General features: G+C 37.6%; 2 protein-coding genes across 3 annotated transcripts in view; one reads left to right on the plus strand and one right to left on the minus strand.

Annotated features, from left to right (window-relative positions):
• Positions 1-301: 301 nt before the first annotated feature.
• On the minus strand, positions 302-13,992 carry LOC107582511 (arachidonate 5-lipoxygenase-like). Of its 2 annotated transcripts, none has more exons than XM_016268392.1 (14): positions 13,823-13,992; positions 13,004-13,202; positions 12,833-12,914; positions 11,568-11,690; positions 10,444-10,550; positions 9,943-10,115; positions 9,664-9,810; positions 6,076-6,279; positions 5,872-5,958; positions 2,270-2,448; positions 2,043-2,164; positions 950-1,050; positions 683-853; positions 302-588 (listed from the first exon to the last, which is right to left on the minus strand). In XM_016268392.1, exons 1-14 carry the CDS (start codon positions 13,970-13,972, stop codon positions 409-411), a joined length of 2,025 nt encoding a protein of 674 aa, XP_016123878.1. In that variant the 5' UTR covers positions 13,973-13,992; the 3' UTR covers positions 302-408. The 2 variants fall into 2 exon arrangements, with proteins under 2 accessions (XP_016123878.1, XP_016123879.1); XM_016268393.1 differs by having other exon boundaries at positions 13,004-13,214; positions 13,823-13,867.
• A 4,681-nt stretch (positions 13,993-18,673) lies between these two features.
• LOC107582512 (methylcytosine dioxygenase TET3-like) overlaps positions 18,674-19,294 on the plus strand; it is a 69,978-nt gene continuing 69,357 nt past the window's right edge. Inside the window, exon 1 of the mRNA XM_016268394.1 lies at positions 18,674-19,134. The gene's annotated coding sequence lies outside the window, so the exon portion shown is untranslated. The remainder of the gene's footprint in view (positions 19,135-19,294) is intronic.

Consider the following 19,294-nt stretch of genomic DNA (forward strand, 5'->3'; position numbering starts at 1 on the left):
CTCAAAAAATGTAAATTATACAGAATTATGAAACTTCTCTACATTACACATGCACTTTTAAAAATAAAAATTCCACAGGGGTGTTTCACAGTGAAGAACCATTTTGGGTTCCCTCACAAACGTTTCAGTGATCAGTTATTAAAAAACTTAAAAACTTTGTTTTTCTTACATTTTAATAATCTAAAAAAAACTTTATCCACTTTGAAGATCTTTTGTGCAATGGAATTGTGTAGATGTTAAAGGTTCTTCATGGAACCACAGATGCCAATAAAGAATTTTTATTTTTAAGAGTGCTGCAAACTTTGTATACATCAAATAGTTTCTTTTTCCCATCTTTAACAATAAAACACTCTGATAAAACACTTCCTACTACTAGCATAGCACTTCTAGTCCCGTGCGACTGGTGAATCAGACAGCCACACTGTTCGGGATTCTGTCTGGAGAAAAATAGTAGTAAGGCAGCTTTTTTCCCTCATTTCGGCACTTGATGACTTTAGCCACTTCTGCAAGATTCTTGCGGAAGTTCACCATGGCCTCCTTCACAGGTTTCTCAATGAAGTGTTCATCTGGATACATACCTAGGAACAACTGCAAAAATCATACTTTTCAGTATCTGTCATTGCTCACACAGCACACCTGAGGTTTTATACATTCATATTATAGATATGCACTTATCTCAGACCTCATTTTCTTGAAACTGACTGAGGGCCCACACGGCTCCCAGATGCCAGCAGGAACGTCCTCGATCAGGCAGACTCTCCACTATGTACTTCAAATCCACCTCACCCTTCTTCGTAGGAGGAGGCTTCCGCATGGTTGGGGGGGAATTTGGGATCCATGAACACCAGTCAAACTGGAGTAAAGTGTCAGAACACTGATATTAGCCTAGGACTTTTGCTGCTCATTTTACTTTACAACAAAATATTCCAGAAATAGTATAGTGTGTTACCTGTCCAAAGTTTACTGCAGCATGTTGTGCAGAAGCAGTGAAGATGACGATAGTTAGATACTCCACCAGCTGCTCCTTGGTTTGTAAACTCTTGGGAAACTCTGCAGACAATGATAATGTGTCATCACTATGGGGTTCATTCAGAGGTCAGACACATTTACATTCATGAGAACACACTTAGGCCTGAAATTAAAGGCTAGTAGCCCTAAAATGAATTAGTGGTTGAGGATTTTCTAACTAAGATTTGAGGTTCAGCCCACCTGCTGAAAAGTAATGGAAATGTATTGTCATAAATATATTCTGTCACCTTGTGCAAATGGTTTAATCCCAAACTTCTTTTTATTATTATATATAAAAACAACCATACCCTTGTCAAAATGCTAACTTAATTATATTGAATGTACAATTTTAATGTACTTGAAATCTAGAATACGTATGTTACTTGCAGAAAACATATTATTGAAATAAAAGGTTAAGTATGCTTATAGTAATGACTATGTTTCTTGACACACTTAATATACTTTGTGATAATGTCAAATTAAAAGTTTAAAGTAGGCTACATTTTAAATTGTAGCCTACTTGATTATATTTTTTACTGTAGTGTTATTCAATATTACAGTCAAAGTTAATATATTTTAAATGTACTACATGTCCATCATGCAAGTCCATCATTACAAAATACAAATGTGTAATTACAAATATATTTAAATACATGACATATAAGTTTCAATAGAAATTACATTCAACTGTATTTTAGTTTACCATAAATGCTTGTCTGTACATTTGACAGTACACTTTAACCATATTTCAAAAACAACAGAAGTAATTCTGAAATTTATGTTAATAGTAATCCTGAAAAGTCTTACTTAAGTGGGTCAAAAAGCTTTCTAAAGATCAGCTAATTGCGTTTAATATAAATTGAAACTGCAATACATTTGAATTTAATTGAAATTGACATGCAATTAAGTGTCTGTACACATTACATTCAGTTCATATTTAAGTATATTCTTCCCATATTAATAAATAGGAGGTATGCTAAAGTGTTCTCCTTTGTGTTATGCAATTTTGGGGTTTGTTTTAGGCGTATATTTACCACACTTGTCAAAATCCTGCATTCCAAAGCTGCAAACATCTTTCACAAAAGCCTGGATCTCTTCGTCTTCCTGGACTGTCTCATCTTTGTCATAGTAGATGTCCACTACATCTGTCACAAAACTAGGAAGAGATCAAATTAATATCAAATAAAATAGTTAAAATGGCCATTTTTGACTTTTTAATTCCTGTACAAATGAAAAGTCCATGCTTTATTTTGTTACATACCTTGTCACTGCCTCCCAGACGCTGCAGCCATCATCTCTGTAGAAGTAGTAGGGCAGTTCCTCCCGGCTTTCCATGCCTCGTGCTTTTATGGCCTCTGGGAAACACAAGGACCTGTATGTGAAGGTTTTCATGGACTTCTGGACCAGTTCTACGTGGCCACCTCCACCTGTCCCATTAGCCTGTGAGACAAACACAGAGATACATACACCCCACAATAAAAATTAAACACTGCTGTATACTTGTAAGACTTTAGTAAAATGTTACAGTAACTGAACAGTTAGTTCCAATTTAAGTTTGTATCACTATGTGTTTGCGCACATCCGGACTGTCAGTCTGTGAATTAGTGGTGGGGATTTTTCAGTGACCTTCTTTTGCATATTAAATCAGTACACCAGTACTGCATACAAGTTATGAGTGAATCATTCAGGAACAAAACAAGTGACCGTTTTTATAAGTGAGTCATTTTGTTAATTCAATTGATTTGTTCAAAAACTGGCTGCAATAGCTTACTCTTTGTTAAATTTTTCTTGCTATATTATAATGTATACATGCAATATTCCTCTTAAAGGTGGGTTATGTATTTATTCAAAAACGCTAAGTCGGGCCGAGTACCAAAACAAACTTGTAGCCAATCAGCAGTAAGGGGCGTGTCTACTCATGATGTGGACGAGAGAGCGCTCAGTGCACAGGATGGACATTAGCCGAGCCGAGCAACGACAGAAAGATAGAGATGGCGGATAAAAAACAAAAGTGGAAAACGTCTGCGGAACAAAAGAAGGCTTACGATAAGGCAAGAAGTAGGACCAGCGTAAATTTCGGATCAGCTTTCCAGCGCTGGAGAGAACTCAAGGAGCGGAATGGCCTGCGATCGGATGCCGAGGTTGCTTTGTTTCTTCTCGATGGGTGAGTAACATTGGTTTAGCTTTGTTTCACAGAACTAATATATGCTGGTTTTTGTTTGAATATGCTCGTGTGTCATAATCGTTGCCTGGGTTGCTTACGTATGTGTGGGGCGGAGCTATCAAAATAGGAGTGAGACCCGTTTGGGGTAGGGCCGTGTTTGTTTTGGTGATTTGAAATATCAACATTGGCTACCAGAAATCACTTACCCCACCTTTAAGTAACCCTGTTCAATATTGTTGTCTTCACAATACATTGGTGCCGTTAATGATAAAGTACCCAGTGTCAACACTGAAAAAAATACACTAAGGTTTACCACTGGCAGTGTAGTTTTTCAACTGAAACACTAGCGGTTTTGCTGTAGGCAGTGAAAGTGCTTACATAATTTAAAATCCTCATAGTGACCAAAGGTAAAACCAAACATATGCCTTTGTTATGCACAGATTTGAGGGTAACAAGTAACGTGAGTTATGTAATCAGATTACTTTTTTCAAGTAACTAGTAAAGTAAAGTGTTACTTGTTAATTGAGAAGGACATATCTAAGTTACTTTTTCAAATAAGTGATGCCAGTTACTCTATTTCTAATGTCTTGACTGACAGCTCTCGTGTTGCCATGTTGAGAGAAATCGTGAGTAAGTGCAGAGGCGTTGTGTGAGTTGTGTGAACATGATGTTAGACTAAATGTCAACATGTTTTTACTCATCTCACCTGCACAAAAACATTTAGAATTCTTGAAAATTAGTAAAAGCAGTCAAATGCAAACTCAGAATATTATACAAACCTGAAATAATTAAGATACATATTATTTATGTATTTAATCCTATTTTATTAACCAATGTCTTTACTACTGACCTTCGATGACCCAATTCAACCATACTAAGCAAGAATGACACATTTGTGTTTCATTTTTGTTATTTCTGAATAGGGTTGAACTTTTTTTCTCCTGCGTCATATTCTTCATGTACAGACATGAATTTACATTTCCTTCAGCCTAAGGCATATTCATTTTACTTTTGTTGTGAAAGGGCTTTTACATTTATAAAAGAAGATTTTTTTTATATTAAAAACAAACAAGCAAGCCCTGCCCACGTAATGCATTCCATAAAAAGTAACTAAGTAACGTAATTAGTTACTTTTTAGGGAATATAATGCTAAATAATAAATAATATTGTAATGCATTACTTTTAAAAGTTACTTTACCCAACACTTCTTATGCAACGGTACATGCCTTAAAATCACAAATTGCTTGCCTTTTTATTTAGAATTTACATTTACAAAAATGGAAAAAGTACGGTGGCCGAGAGAGCTCAACGCGCTGCAACTTAAGAAAACACATGCAAATTGAAAAAACACCAGCAAATTAAGAAAACATCTTCATCAGTTTGTTAGCAGCCTCAGATGCAGTTTGGCGCCATGCCAGCAAATTCGTTGATGCAGTAAACGAAAGCAGTTTTGTTATCAAAATGAAATTCATAACTTTTTGCCAGCATAATCTGAAGATAATCTGAGTCATATTTAGTGAAAATCAGACCAACGGTCTAGGGTTTTGACCAATACCAATGTGGTAAAACTGGGCATCATTCAACTCTGTATGCCGCACCGAAACTTAAAAGAGACCAGACTTTTGGGCCAAACTGTTTAGAAGTTATAAGTAATAATAGCAATTTTTACATTTACATTACATTTAGTCATTTTGCAGACGCTTTTATCCAAAAGCAACTTACAATTGGGGAATATATATAAAGCGATTCTTCTTAAAGAGGCAAACAGACACAGGAAGTGCTCGTAATACCAAGTGTCAGGACTTTGTTCAAATAAGTACAAGCTAGAAAGGGAAGGAATAAATAAAGAGAAAGAAAGTTTTTTTTAAATTTAGGATGAAGTCAAGTAACGTCAAAAGAGATGAGTTTTCAGCTGTCGCTTGAAAATTGTCAGGGATTCAGCATTCTGGATAGGGGTGGGAAGATCAGTCCACCATCCAGCAATGGTGAACGAGAATGTTTTTTAATTTCTCATATCTCATATGAAAAATTAAATTTTTCATATCTCCTGATCACTATAGGTGCCAAAACTGTGCAGGTACCCTCGGGTTATGTTTGTCATAACACAAACCAAGTTTGGTCTTAATACGGTTGGTGTGCTCTTCTCAGAATTACTGTAGCTCAAGAACAGTTTAATTTATTTATTTTTGGCATGGTACATAAATGCATAATAAATGCATGTCCACCATCCAGCAATGGTGAACGAGAATGTTTTTTAATTTCTCATATCTCATATGAAAAATTAAATTTTTCATATCTCCTGATCACTATAGGTGCCAAAACTGTGCAGGTACCCTCGGGTTATGTTTGTCATAACACAAACCAAGTTTGGTCTTAATACGGTTGGTGTGCTCTTCTCAGAATTACTGTAGCTCAAGAACAGTTTTATTTATTTATTTTTGGCATGGTACATAAATGCATAATAAATGCATCATGATGCACATAAATGCATCATTCATTCATGGTCTGAAGATGATCTGGTTAAATTTTCGTGAAAATCAGACAAGCGATCTAGGAGTAGTTTGACAAAGTAGGTTTTTTGGAAAATTCCAAAAAAGTTAATGACGGAAAAATAAAAAAAAGAGGAAGAAGAAGAACACTAATGATTACAATAGGTGGCTTTGGAGGAAGTAAACTATTAGAGGAAGAGAAAAGCTGACCTTGTCAAAGAGTCCACACTCACAGATGAGCTGCTCACGAGCCTTGGTGTTAATGGCAATGGTGAAACGGATGTGGGGTAACAGCAACTGAAAGAGCAGAGGATGCCTCTTGGAATGTATAATCAACCATACATAAGACATGGGCTTTATTTACTCTACACGAATATCATAGCATCAATTCTATACAGAGAACAAAGAAATTACCTTAAAAACAGGATGAACGGCAGGCAGCTGTCTGAACATGGCTATGCCATAGACCTCAGATATCAGATGTGTCCTGAGAAGATGTGTGACTGTCTGATGTACGTGGAAGTCTGAAGATCTTACCCAGATCTTGGCCAGCAACCAGTCATACTCATCATCACTCGGGAGGAAGATGGGAGTATCCTCTCCTGGTCTCTGACCCAGCTATGTTAATAATATGGAGATCATTTTCAAAACTCATTCAGCCTGTTTTTATAGAAAGGCATATATGCCATTGTTCTCAGACTGTGTAACGGTTTGCGTAAGAGACTTCCCTTTTTCTCATATCCCATTCACTCCCTTACATTCATATATATATACTGTACATAAAACGTCCTTGCACAACTTCCTTTCTTTGTTTCTTGTACAAAAATGATTAAATTTCAGGAAGCTTGTAAAATAGCATGATCACATGGACTAATTAAATGACACTTTTGTATGCATCTTTACAACGTTTTTCAACATTGATAATTATAAGAAATGTTTCTTGAGCAGCTAATCATTATATTAGAGTGATTTCTGAAGGATCTTGGCAGCTAAAAATACTGCTTTGCCATCACAGAAATAAATTTAAAATTTTAACATCTATTAAAACAGAAAACAGTCATTATAAATAATAATAAAATTTCATAGTATTGCTGTTTTTACCATATTTTTGCAAATAAATGCTGCCTGGTGAGCATAAGAGACTTTTTTCAAAAACTAAACATTTTATTTGCCCCAAAATTTTGAATGGTAGTGTCAGGATTCTGGACTGTTATGTGTGGTGTTTTACCCCTGTTTCGGTTCCTGTTTTTCCTTATTTGGTCATGTTCCTGTCCTCGTGTAGTTTAATTATGATTCCTGACACCTGTGTTTAGTAATTATCCCTTGTAATTAAGTTCCTGTTTGTTTAGTCTTCCTTTGTCATTTCTACTTGTTGGGTGTTGTATTATTCCCCTGTGTTTCCAAGGATTAAAGACTGTTTATGTACTCCATGTTTCCTTGTTCCTTGTTCCGCGCTCCTCCCAGCACAGATCGTGACAGAAGAACCGACCTAAAACAGTAACCTCTGTGTGTCTACCCTCCATTTTTGTTTCTGTGTTTTTTCCCTCAGTGCTTTGTTTCCGTTGTGTTTCTATGGATCCCCTCCATCGCCCCGAATTCCTCCTCCTCCTGCTGGAGCAGGGGGAGCGCTCGCTCGCGGACCATACCAGATTGTTTCTGGCCCTCACCAAACTTACCAGCTACCCGGACGACACGCGCAGAGCGCCGTTGTCCGAAGATGATCTTCGAGCGGAATTCGCTGCCTTCGTCGAGTGGACTCTGGCGAGAAACAGATCGCCATCCTGCCCCGTGGAAGATCTCGTCAGATCCACTCCAGACCCAGAGCCCAGCCCAGCCCAGCCCACCATCTCCCTGCTGTGTGGAGCTAAAGCCCGAGCCCACCGATGACAGAGAGCCAATTCCCGCCGCAATCTACGAGCCAGCGCAATGCCGAGCGAGTGAGCCGAGGATTGCCCCGGAAGTAGAGCCCAAGCCGTCAAACCATGTGCAAGAGCCGGCGACAATGCCTGCCACAAGGAAGAAAGCCGCAGACAGTGTGAGCACGGAGAGGAGCTCCACCCCTGCACCGTGGCTGAGGGTGAGCTGAGTACGGCACGCGAAAGTGCCAAAGCAAAGAGGAGAGGGCTCCAGTCTCTGAATCCAGTCCAAAGCGCCCTCCAGTGCCAGCTCCTCGTAAGCGCCCTCAAGTGTCTGCTCCTCCTGAGCGCCATCCTGTTCCCATGTTCAGCCTAGAGGGGGCTTCCGATCCAGAGTTAAGCCCTGAATGTCCGGAGACTCCCAAATGCCTGCCCTCCCACCCGCTCCTGCCTCCTCCACCGCTGTCGTCTGGCAGCCCCTCTGCTCGCCCTCAACCCACCATCATTACGGTGTGAGCTCCGCGGGTCTGCCATCCTCCAGCGTCACCATGGCTGGAGAATCCCTCACCTCCGTCTCCAGCCTCCGAGGCCCGGACTCTGCCTCGGCCCATAGACCTAGCGACTCCACCTCGGCTCCTAGCTCCCTCGCCTCCACCGTCACCCGTTGATCCACCAGATCCACCATGCTCCCTCATCCCTCTGGCTCCGCCTTGGTCGGGTGTCGACCCGCCATCGCCTCAGGACTCCACTCCTCTGGCTGCACCTCGTCGCTCCGTCCCATTGGCTCTATTGGGCTCCTTGCTCCCGCCAGCTCCACCTTGGTCCTCAGTCGCTCCGACTCCGCCGCGGCTCTCCGGATCTCCGCCTTGGTCGCCAGACCCCTCGGCATCCCCCTGGCTCGTTGGCTCTCCGTCTCCACCTCGGGCTCCTCCACCACTTGCTCCGCCGCCGTTGGTCGGCCCCCTGGAGTCGGTGGCCATTCCTCCTCCATGACTCCTCCCTCCATCAGCTCCACCGTGGGCCATCATTATGGCTGTGGCCTGGGTCCAGCTGGACTCCTCTTGCTCCAAGCCCCTCCTGTTTCCTCCCTGGCTCCTCCCTGGACTCTGTCTGCCAGCCCCCTCCCAGGTGTCCGTTCTCCTCCAGAACCTCCTCCTTAGTTTCCACCCCCCCCCCCCCCCCCCCACCTTTCTTTTTTTTGGGGGGCCTCCTGAGCCTCCTCCCAAGTTCCCACCCATTTCCCCCCCTCTGTTGTTCTATGGTGCGAGGATGCACCTTTCGGGAGGGGGGCGATATGTCAGGATTCTGGACTGTTCTGTGTCGTGTTTTGCCCCTGTTTCTGTTCCGGTTTTTCCTTATTTGGTCATGTTCCTGTCCTCGTTTAGTTTGATTATGATTCCTGACACCTGTGTTTAGTAATTATCCCTTGTATTTAAGTTCCTGTTTGTTCAGTCTTCCTTTGTCGGGTCTGCTCATTGGATGTTGTATAATTACCCTGTGTTTCCAAGGATTAAAGACTGTTTATGTACTCCATGTCTCCTTTTTCCTTGTTCCTCGTTCCGCGCTCCTCCCAGCACAGACTGTGACAGGTAGTGTGTGTGTGTGTTATGTATGTGTGTGTGTATATGTGTGAGTGTGTGTATATACTGTATATATATATATATATATATATATATATATATGTATATATATATATATATAAAATTATTGTATTTATTTTTAATTCATTTACTTTGGAATATTATCAAATGTGTTTTCTATTATCAACATATAGTATTTTTGCACAAAACATAGCAGAACAATGTATACCTACTGATGAGAAGTTAAGCAATTTTTTTTAATCAAGAGTGTAAGGTGTAGTATAGTGTTCACTGTGTTTTTCTTCAAGTTTTTCATTTAAAAATATATATAAAGTGTTTTTCAATAAAACATTTGTTGTCACCTTTGTTAAATTGCTTGTATTCTCAGTTTTAAACTGCTTTTGACAAAGCATCTACTAAACTAAAGCTTTTTTTTTTATACACGTTTTTCTAATTTCACAAGATAGCGTGAGAAAGGAAATGGAGAAGCAGAAATGATCTTATCATGCTGTATCTGATATCAATGTTTCCAGCACATGTGCTTGTTTTGTGTTTATTTCAGATACCTGGATGGCGATTGGCATGATTTTGTTCTGACTGTTCTTATAAAGCAGACAGATGGGTGCAGCCAAGTACTGAAGGGTGCATGGGTCCGTGGCATTGGGAGTAACACCATCTAATAGCTCGTAGTCAGCAATAAAGATGTTTCCTTCCTGAAAGACAAGTTGTCACATTTGTATTAAAACCATGCAGAATGTTGCATGCCGAATTGACACACATGAAAATATGTTGCAAGCGAATCATACCGCACATGCCAATATACTCATTGCTTGTGTGTTGCATACCTTGAGCTCTTCTTCCAGTGTGAGACCCCTCTCCAGACTGTCCTGAACTATCTTTTGTGTGACTGGAAACTTGTCAGGAATTTCTGTGCATTTCCTGATGACCACTGGATTACAGCCATTCAAGAACTGGTATCCGAACATGAAGTCTTCCTTCCAGTGCTCCATCACATACTCTGTGCAAAGGACACAAGCAGTCATTTTAACATTATTACACACATTCATCTTTATTCATACAACAAATTTTGAAGCAGCTGTGTGCTTTAAAAATGTAAATAACTCAGAACAACATGGTATGTTGTGCAGTGTAAAACCTAACATTAATCTAAATACACTGGGTACATTTTACAGACATACGAGTAAACAAAATCCAATGCTGCTTACTCCAAAAAGGTAATTTATGTATTATAACAGATGAGAGTGTTTGTGAGATGAGTGTGTAATGTGCAATTCTTCAATGTTGTTAAAGAAATAGTAAAAGTTATATATGCTGGCTGTTCAAACCTGATATTGTATTCTTAATTCTCACAAATATACGCTCAAAGTCTGCAAAATCTCCCCATGAGGACTGGAACATGTGCATGAACTGGTTTACGTAGAGATTTTCAATTCTGAGGAATAAAACACAGTCATTTAAAAAAAAAAAATCATACATATGGCCTATAATGTCGTTTTGAATATTGAATAATATTGAATAATATATCAAAATCATAAATAAAAAGAGAGAGATTTACTTGGATAGTCTACCCTTGTGAAAAAGAAGTTTGAGCATACTTTTTAATAAGAGTATTTCTTACAGAAATAACACACTTCCAAAAAATATATATTTAATGTACTAAATGTAATGTTTTTAGACAGTTATTTGCATTTTATTAGCAAATAAATAAAATATTAAAATAAATATTAAACACAATTAGTTGAACTTAAAAGTGTTTTTGCACCCATTTAAGTAGGACTTAAGTACATCTATATATATAGTTTCATAATTGCTTCTATTTTCTTTGAAATGGCTAGTGGACTGCAATGGTAAACATATTCCAATTTAATACAATGTTTTACAAAGTTAATTAATATATTCATATTTTAGTTTAGATCATTAATATTAAATTATCTGCAAATAAATAAAAATGAAGTATAAGTACTAAGCACTTGTTTTTCACATTGGCAATCCAAGCTTTGGAGTCTTTTCTCACATTCTGTATTGGACCGCATGCTTTAAAAATGACTTTTTGTTGTGATAATCTAACTGTCACTGTGTCTGCAGATATGGGTGGTAAACACTTGTATGCATGCCACTGAGAACGACGCTTCTCAAAACTATTTATATCAATTACACAATCTACCGAATCTGCCATTTCACCCTTTTAACAGTCACACTTTTACATGAGCACAGGCCATCACAGTTCTTTAAGGTCTGTGCAAATGTACAATACCACAAAGACAATGCATGTTTGTGTTCAGACCTTGTTGATACATGCAAAAGACAGATTCTGAAAGAAACATGCAAATGTGCATAAATACAAACACAAGGTCACTTTATGGAAATAACAGCTGTCTGACAGCACAGAGCAGTAAAAACGGTATTCAAGAATGAAATATGCATAGTCATCAAATAAAAAGAATCTTACGCTTTGCTGTAGTTGAGCACAAAGTCCACTCCTTTCTCGCTATCAAACTGAATGTCTCGTGGAAGCTCACTATGGGCTTTGGCATCTATGCTCATAGGGAAGCCAGGGTGCCACTCCTTCCATCTTCAACATCAAGCACATCATCATGTTTTAAAATTCAGTCTATTATATCAGCACCAAATCATATTGTCATTATTATGCAATAAATGAAAGGTTCCACATTTAAAAACAGGATTTCCTGGGCAGTATGGTCAGACATGTGGTAGAGGTGGTATCATTGGCAAAGGTCCCAGATTCAGTCCCATGAGTTATTAGTCGAACTAGTCCAAATTAAGTTTGGAACCCACAAAAGGTTGAGTAAACGATGAGAGAATTTGTATTTTTGGGTTAACTATCCTTTAAGGACTTTTCAGATTAGCTCAAACCTGGGTAATTGTCTTTTTAAACTCTCATTCTAAAGGGACAGACAGTTCATTCAAAAATGAAACTTCTGTCTTCATTTATACACCCTCATGCCCTTCTTCAAAGTATCTAAATAGGCTTATCTAAATAATTATGTCATATATTTACTTTTTCTGTGTTCTGCAGAAGAACAAAAGTCATACAGGTTTGGGAAGACACATGAGGGTGAGTAAATGATGACAGAAGTTTCATTTGTGGGTGAACTCTGTGTAACCCCACTTGTCATTTTCGTTTTTACGCCGGGTGTACGGTCTATAAAATCGTGGAACTGGTTTAGCAACAACCAATCATAAACTGTGCGGCGCTTGCCTCGTTAAATATTCATGAGCTTCGCAGAAACAGAGACTTTGACGCGCTGTATTTTGTTTCAGAGCTTCAATGAGAATCAAAACGTCAAACAATGACGGGAAAAAAAATGTAATTGTTGCGATAAGAGCGATTTACTCTAACAGTTATTGTCAGAACAGTGTATTCAGGAAAACTGGATGGTACAGTCAGAATTATAAACGCACCTGGCAAAGCTAAGTTGCGTTCTGATCGTTCATCCAAACAATGACAGTGTAACACTGGCAACCCGGGATTTACAAAGGTACAATATGAAACCTAAATGCACAAAATTATTTCCTAAACCAGGGAGAGTAAACAGTAGCCTATATATGAATCATCAAAGTATAGCTGTCTGTGAGAATGGAAAAAATTAATGGTCTGTTATGATGAAATCAGACTTGACCACAAGTGCATTTATGAGGAAAGCATACAGATTTGCTACAGTGGTTAACCTCTTTCTGAAAGTTGCATCAAACCTGTATGTCTTCTGTCTCTGTTCTAGTTCTTTGCGCCTGTGCTGTTTTGCCACTCCGGTCTTGTCATGCTGTGCCAATCGAGCTGAAACACAGCAAGCATTGAAACCTTATTTCAAGGTAAAATTTAGGCTTTTATTACAGGAAGAAATGTACAAGCCAATCAGAACATACCCCGTCCATCTCTGAGGATCACCTCTTTGTCATCAACTAACCAGCGAAAGCAGGGGAACTCAATATAATCTCCATAGGGTGTCTTCACCGTGATGTATTTGCAGTACCAGTCATCGTGCATCCAGTATTTCTTCTTTTCAATTTTCACCAGCTCAATTTCACCCAGGTCCTCTCCCACACTGATGTCATATGAGTCCACCTTGAATTACACCTTATGTTAGATTAGAATTCATTGACTCAAAAAATACACACATAGTTGTCTTCCTGTAAATGATCATTGATTTTTATCTTAAATTTTTTTTATCTTAGTGATTTGACTTCCTTGGAGATACACTGTATGACTATTTCAAAGATACTGAACAAGGACTGTGGTTTGATTTAAATAATTAAAGAGACTGTAATATATAAGTGCGCCACACATGTCATACAAATAATAGAATCGGCAAGTGACACACTGAATTAGAAACACTGAAATTGTATTTTCTTGTAAAAGAATATACATTTTTTCGGACAACTTTGAAAACTCATTTTTTACTGTGTAAAAGTGTACTGCATGTGTCATCAAGAGTCAAGACACATAACTCATAAGTCATTTAGCCTGTGTTTTGACTCAGATTAATCAACAGCCATAAAAGAAAGAATGCCAAAGCATTAAAAAAAAGTTTACAATTTTAATTGACAAAGAATAAGGCAATTCACTTATGCAATATAATTCAATTATTATTTGCACATTATAATTCGCAATGAATCAAACTCGTCAAAAGGAGCTCAAAGGTCTAATATAGTTGCGTTCATAGGCAAAGACTGTTAGTATCTTACCGCTCCTCTCTCAAAGTCATTATAGAGGGGTTTGTCCAGAAGGGTTCTCTCACTGCATCTCTCAGATCCCACCAGGGTCATATAAATGTAGTCGTCTGTTCCAGCAAACCACTGAGTGCCTGTGGCGACAGTCACTGTGTAGTTGGGCATTTTCGTCAAGCTGGAGATCAGTTCTGCAACTGAACTCAAATGGACTTTTCAAGAGTTGCACGCAGACTGCATTTCCTCTTCTCTCTCCCCCTCTCCCATTCTCTCTCTAACTGATTCGCTCAAGCCACAAACTTCACACATACACTGAAATGTATAGATGTTCTCTTGATTGCCATTGCGGTAGGCTTTGACCTAGTTTCTTGTTTCAAGAAGTGTGTGAACGGCATTATGCAGTTTATTTATTAATTTAATTTGTGTCAATGGTGACAGTTTATTATGTGATAGTTGATTTATTTGACAGTACATCACTACACTTCACAATACAGGAACCAGTTTTTAAGATGCTCTGCCTGGCTTGCTTGTCAGATATTTTAGTTCTCGTTTATATTCAAGGCTTGCCAAGTGTTTTACTTAGAGTGAGCGGTTGCTTCATGCTTATTTTTGAATATTAGTTGGTCTTGATAGTTTGCAAGGTTTTGGGGTATGTACCTTGTGGTGTACCAGCTCACATTCTGCTGATGAATACAACCATTGGAATTTGCAATCATGCAATTTGCAAAAAAATAAATACACACATATATATATATATATATATATATATATATACTGTATATATATATATATATAAGCATATTGGAGACACTGCCACACTGGATTTAGTCTGTCACAGTTTGTTCTGTTTCTTCATGTCATTCCAGACAGACTGGATGATGATGAAATCAGATCTCTGTGTGGAGCACTGGCTCTTGTCAGACAAAAATCTCACTAGATTATTACAATTAATGGCAAAATTAATGTTAGGAAATGTAAACTGATATTTCCTACTGACACACTACAGCAAAAGATAGAAATAGCTGACTTAAAACCATTTTTTTAGCTGGTGAAAATACTAGTGTTCTAATCATTTTGGCCACCATATATATAGAGAGAGAGAGAGAGAGAGAGAGAGAGAGAGAGAGAGAGATTTATTATTGAGTGAATACATGAATCAAATAAATTCAGCCTCGGTGAGAATAAAAGATTTAAAAAATGTATATGTATATATATTAGTGCTGTCAAACGATTAATCGCATCCAAAATAAATACAGTTTTTAAAGTTTTGGTTTACATAATATATGTGTGTGTACTGTGTATAGGCTATTTATTATGTATATATAAAGACAAACACATACAGCATATACTTTGAAAATATTTACATGTATATATTTATATTCATATAAATGATATCATATATAAATATATTTAATATATAAACGTAACATATTTTTCTTAAATATATATATACATGCATGTATGAATATTTATATATACATAATAAATATACGCAGTACACACACATATACTATGTAAACAAAACCTTTTATTTTGGATGCGATTAATCACGATTAATCGTTTGACAGCACTAATATATATATATATATGTGTGTGTGTGTGTGTGTGTGTGTGTGTTTAGATTTTTTAATCTTTTCTCACTGAGGCTGCATTTATTTGATCAAAAATGCAGTATTATTACAATTTACAATATAAATATAATTACAATAAAAAACTACTTTTCTATTTTAATATATTTTAAAATGTAATTTATTACTGTGATGCAAAGCTGAATTCAGCAGCCACCACTCCAGTCTTCAGCTTCACATGATTCTCATGATTCCAGTATGCTGTTTTGTTGCTCAACAAACCTTATCATTGTTGAAAACAGTTGCACTGCTTTTGTGAAAACCATAATAAATTTGTTCAGTATCATATATAAAGTATAATTTCTTTAAAGAAAATTTTATTAAAAAGAATAATAACCCATACTGCCCCTAAACCTTTGTATACGAGTATATAAACCATATATAAAGCAGTATAAAGTCCTTTAATGGCCTTAGAATAACTATTTTATTCAAAGTACAGAAGGCCAAAAATCCACACTGGCAAGTGAGCTCTGCTTTTTTATGACTTGCATGGTAACATGATAAGACAGACATACTCTATAACCAGTGTTTTGTTTGCAACATATTTTCCAGTCAAATAAGGGGTTATCAAACAACAGTACCTTACAAATTTAGGAGGAAATAAATGCAAATGAATTGCTATGTGGGAGGTGTTTTATAATAAATGCATTTCCAAACAAAAATGAGGGAACTATAGGAAAATCCCACTGGATGACAAATAGTGTAAAATGGGATCATGCAAATACTTACCGGCAATTCATCAATCATATTTTAATTATATGAAAGCAATCAAGAGAAACTCTAGCACAAGACAAAAAAGCCTTTATTTTTATTTCCAAAGATATTGGTCTGACATTTACTGTACATTTCTGTAATGATCATCTAAACATACATACAAATTAACAATCACATGTACAAAAGTATCCTCATTGTTAATTTGTTCAATGCCTATTAACCATTTCAATCTGGCATAATATCCATTCATTATACCAATATAACACAAATAAATAATAAAGGCGATTTATCCAAAGCAGCAAGACGAACTTTCGCCACAGTTCTCAAGAATCAGCAAAGATAAGTTTAAGACAATCCTCCCATTCTAGTGATTTAGCTTGATGGCATTTAGTGCAAATAAACTTGAAATGTGATCAATGAATCATGACCTTCACAACTCACGTATTCACTCAGTAATAAAACTGTATCAGTCACTGTTGAATGTACGCACATAAATGTTCCCCTTCGTCTTTGGAAACACATGCAGCTAAACAATCAACATGTTCATGAAAAATCCAATTTAAAGAGGTTTAAGGACTCGATTCACTGCAACACTGCCACCACATGGCAACAACAACAAAAAAGCAAGTAATTACAACCGGAAGGCAAATGAGGCAACACTTTGAGGGAGCACATTTCCATACAATACAAAACAAGGCAATAAATAAATTTTATATATATATAAAAAAAAACAATACATTTTAATCTGGCCTGGTGAAAGTCTATTTAAGGGACTCGTGTAGTTCCTATCACAAATCAGTGAATAATAATTTAAGATTCATATACATATCAGCTGTGCTATTAATCACCACACATTCTCATTTGATTGCTTTCTTCCAAAAGGGAGATTGTGAATTAACCTGCACTGTAAGGCATCAATCAGATATTAAACTTGAGCCACAGTAACATCGGCATGCGAACATGACTGAATACTGCATAGACATTATGTACACTCTCTTTCATTCACTGTATTATTGAATTGCAGAGGAAAGTCATCTTTATCACAAAAAGAGACAAATATCAGTCAATAAGACTTGAGGTGACTCGGATTTGCTGAAATATAAAGCAACATATGAATGAAATTTAGCAAAGAAAAATCAACTTCCATATTTGACTTAAAAATCACGTCATCAGTCATAGTTAAAAGCACTGTGATATACCTAGAGAAACTGTCCACATAAGTCAAATCTACTGAGATGTTGTGTTTTGCTTATATGAGTGAAAGATTAAGGCATATTGTTCGATCTGAAATGGGACAGCTTCTCACAAGCAAGTTTCAGACGCAGGTTTCCATGGGATTTCCAGTGTCGTTGTTTCTGATCCACACAGAACGGAAAAGCAAGCTTTTGTCTCTGTATCCATAGTGATTGTTGCTGGGCTGTGCAAAGCCACAGGTTTGCCGTTTGTGTGGGTGTTTAGTAAGAACTGGATTTCAGATGACTGGTCTCTGGAATGGCAGACAGGACTGCTGTGATGTCGCCGCGGGTTGTTTCAACACGTTCCTTTAAGGCTTAGTCACTGATTGTTCTAGTTTAGGTGAAGAATTTGCTTCATGAACTCGTAAGTAGTGAAGGCAACAGCTTGTGACGGTATACAGCGGATGTAGTTGAGGGACAGGCCACGATACAGTCCTTTCTTGACACCATACTGGGTGTACACATGCTTGAGAGTTTTTGTGAGGCTGCTGCTAAAATAAATCAAGTAGAAAACATATTAGTGATCACAGACAAAACTTGATGGGAATTTTGACTTTTGACAATTTTAACATGCAGAGGAGATCTAACTGCTATATATATATGTGAAAAGGTTTTTGCCCCCTTCCTGTTTTTTTTATTTTTTGCATATTTGTCACACTTAAAAGATTCAGATCATCAAACCAGTTTTAATATTACGCAAAGATAAAGCAAGTAAATACAAAATGCAGTTTTTAAATGATAATTTCATTTATTAAGGGAAAAAAGCTGTCCAAACCTACCTGGCCCTACGTGAAAAATTAATTGCCCCTCCTCTTAAATCATGAAAGAACTGTGATTAACCACATTATTTTAGAAAGCCGAGTTAAATTTCACTAGCCACACGCAGGCCTGATTACTGCCAGACCTGTTGAATCAAGAAATCACTTAAATAGCACCTGTCTGACAAAGAGAAGCATGATTAAAGAGCAACACATCATGCCGCGATCGAAAGAAATTCAAGAACAGATGAGAAACAAAATAGTTGACATGTTTCAGTCTGGAAAGGGTTATGAAGCCATTTCTTATTATAATTATTATTAATAATAATAATTATAATAATAATAATAATGATAATAATAATGATAATAATGATAATGATAATGATAATAATAATAATAATGATAATGATAATAATAATGATAATAATAATGATAATAATAATAATGATAATAATAATAATAATAATGATAATGATGATAATGATAATAATAATAATGATGATAATGATGATAATAATAATAATGAGAGGTGTATATAAGGGTCTGCGGGGGTTGGTAAACTCAGAAGCGACGATAGTCACAGTGACACTGACGTCATGTCAAGTCGTGTGTTAGCAGTTAGCTCGAGCGCAGGGAGCTAGCAGCCTCAAAATGGATAGATGCTGATGTCTGCACAGATTGACTATCCTGAGAACAGCAATCCAGTCCGGGTGTTCCCGCCGCCTCACGCCGACGTCCATTAAACATCCTGAAGTCGACTGGAGAGTGTAGGTCGAGTCTGGCAGAGCTGCCGTGAGTGGATTGGCATAAGAAGGATTTGCCTTTTATCCGGTGCTTTGGTGTCTGTGGCGGCATGTCAGGGGTACAGCTCGAAGATACGCTGTGAAGACGTTATTCACGCGTGCCTAGGGAAGATCCATCGAGGAGAAATGCTGAAGGATCGGTCGTGTCGTCCAGGCGGGGAGTATTATTAGCCCTCAGACAGTCTCTCTCCGGTATGTGAAGTATTTCAACTCCCTTCAAAGTGTTCGTAACAATGCAGCAACCCACGGATAAAGCCCCCTTGTTTGATTATTTGCTTCGTATCACGTTTGAAAGTTAGTAGAGCGGCTTATAGAAACTGAAACGAACTGTTGTTAGAGAGATAAGCGTGTG

This window comes from Sinocyclocheilus grahami, unplaced genomic scaffold (genome assembly GCF_001515645.1).
Source record: "Sinocyclocheilus grahami isolate Dianchi unplaced genomic scaffold, SAMN03320097.WGS_v1.1 scaffold45.1, whole genome shotgun sequence".
Taxonomy (NCBI): Eukaryota; Metazoa; Chordata; class Actinopteri; order Cypriniformes; family Cyprinidae; genus Sinocyclocheilus; species Sinocyclocheilus grahami.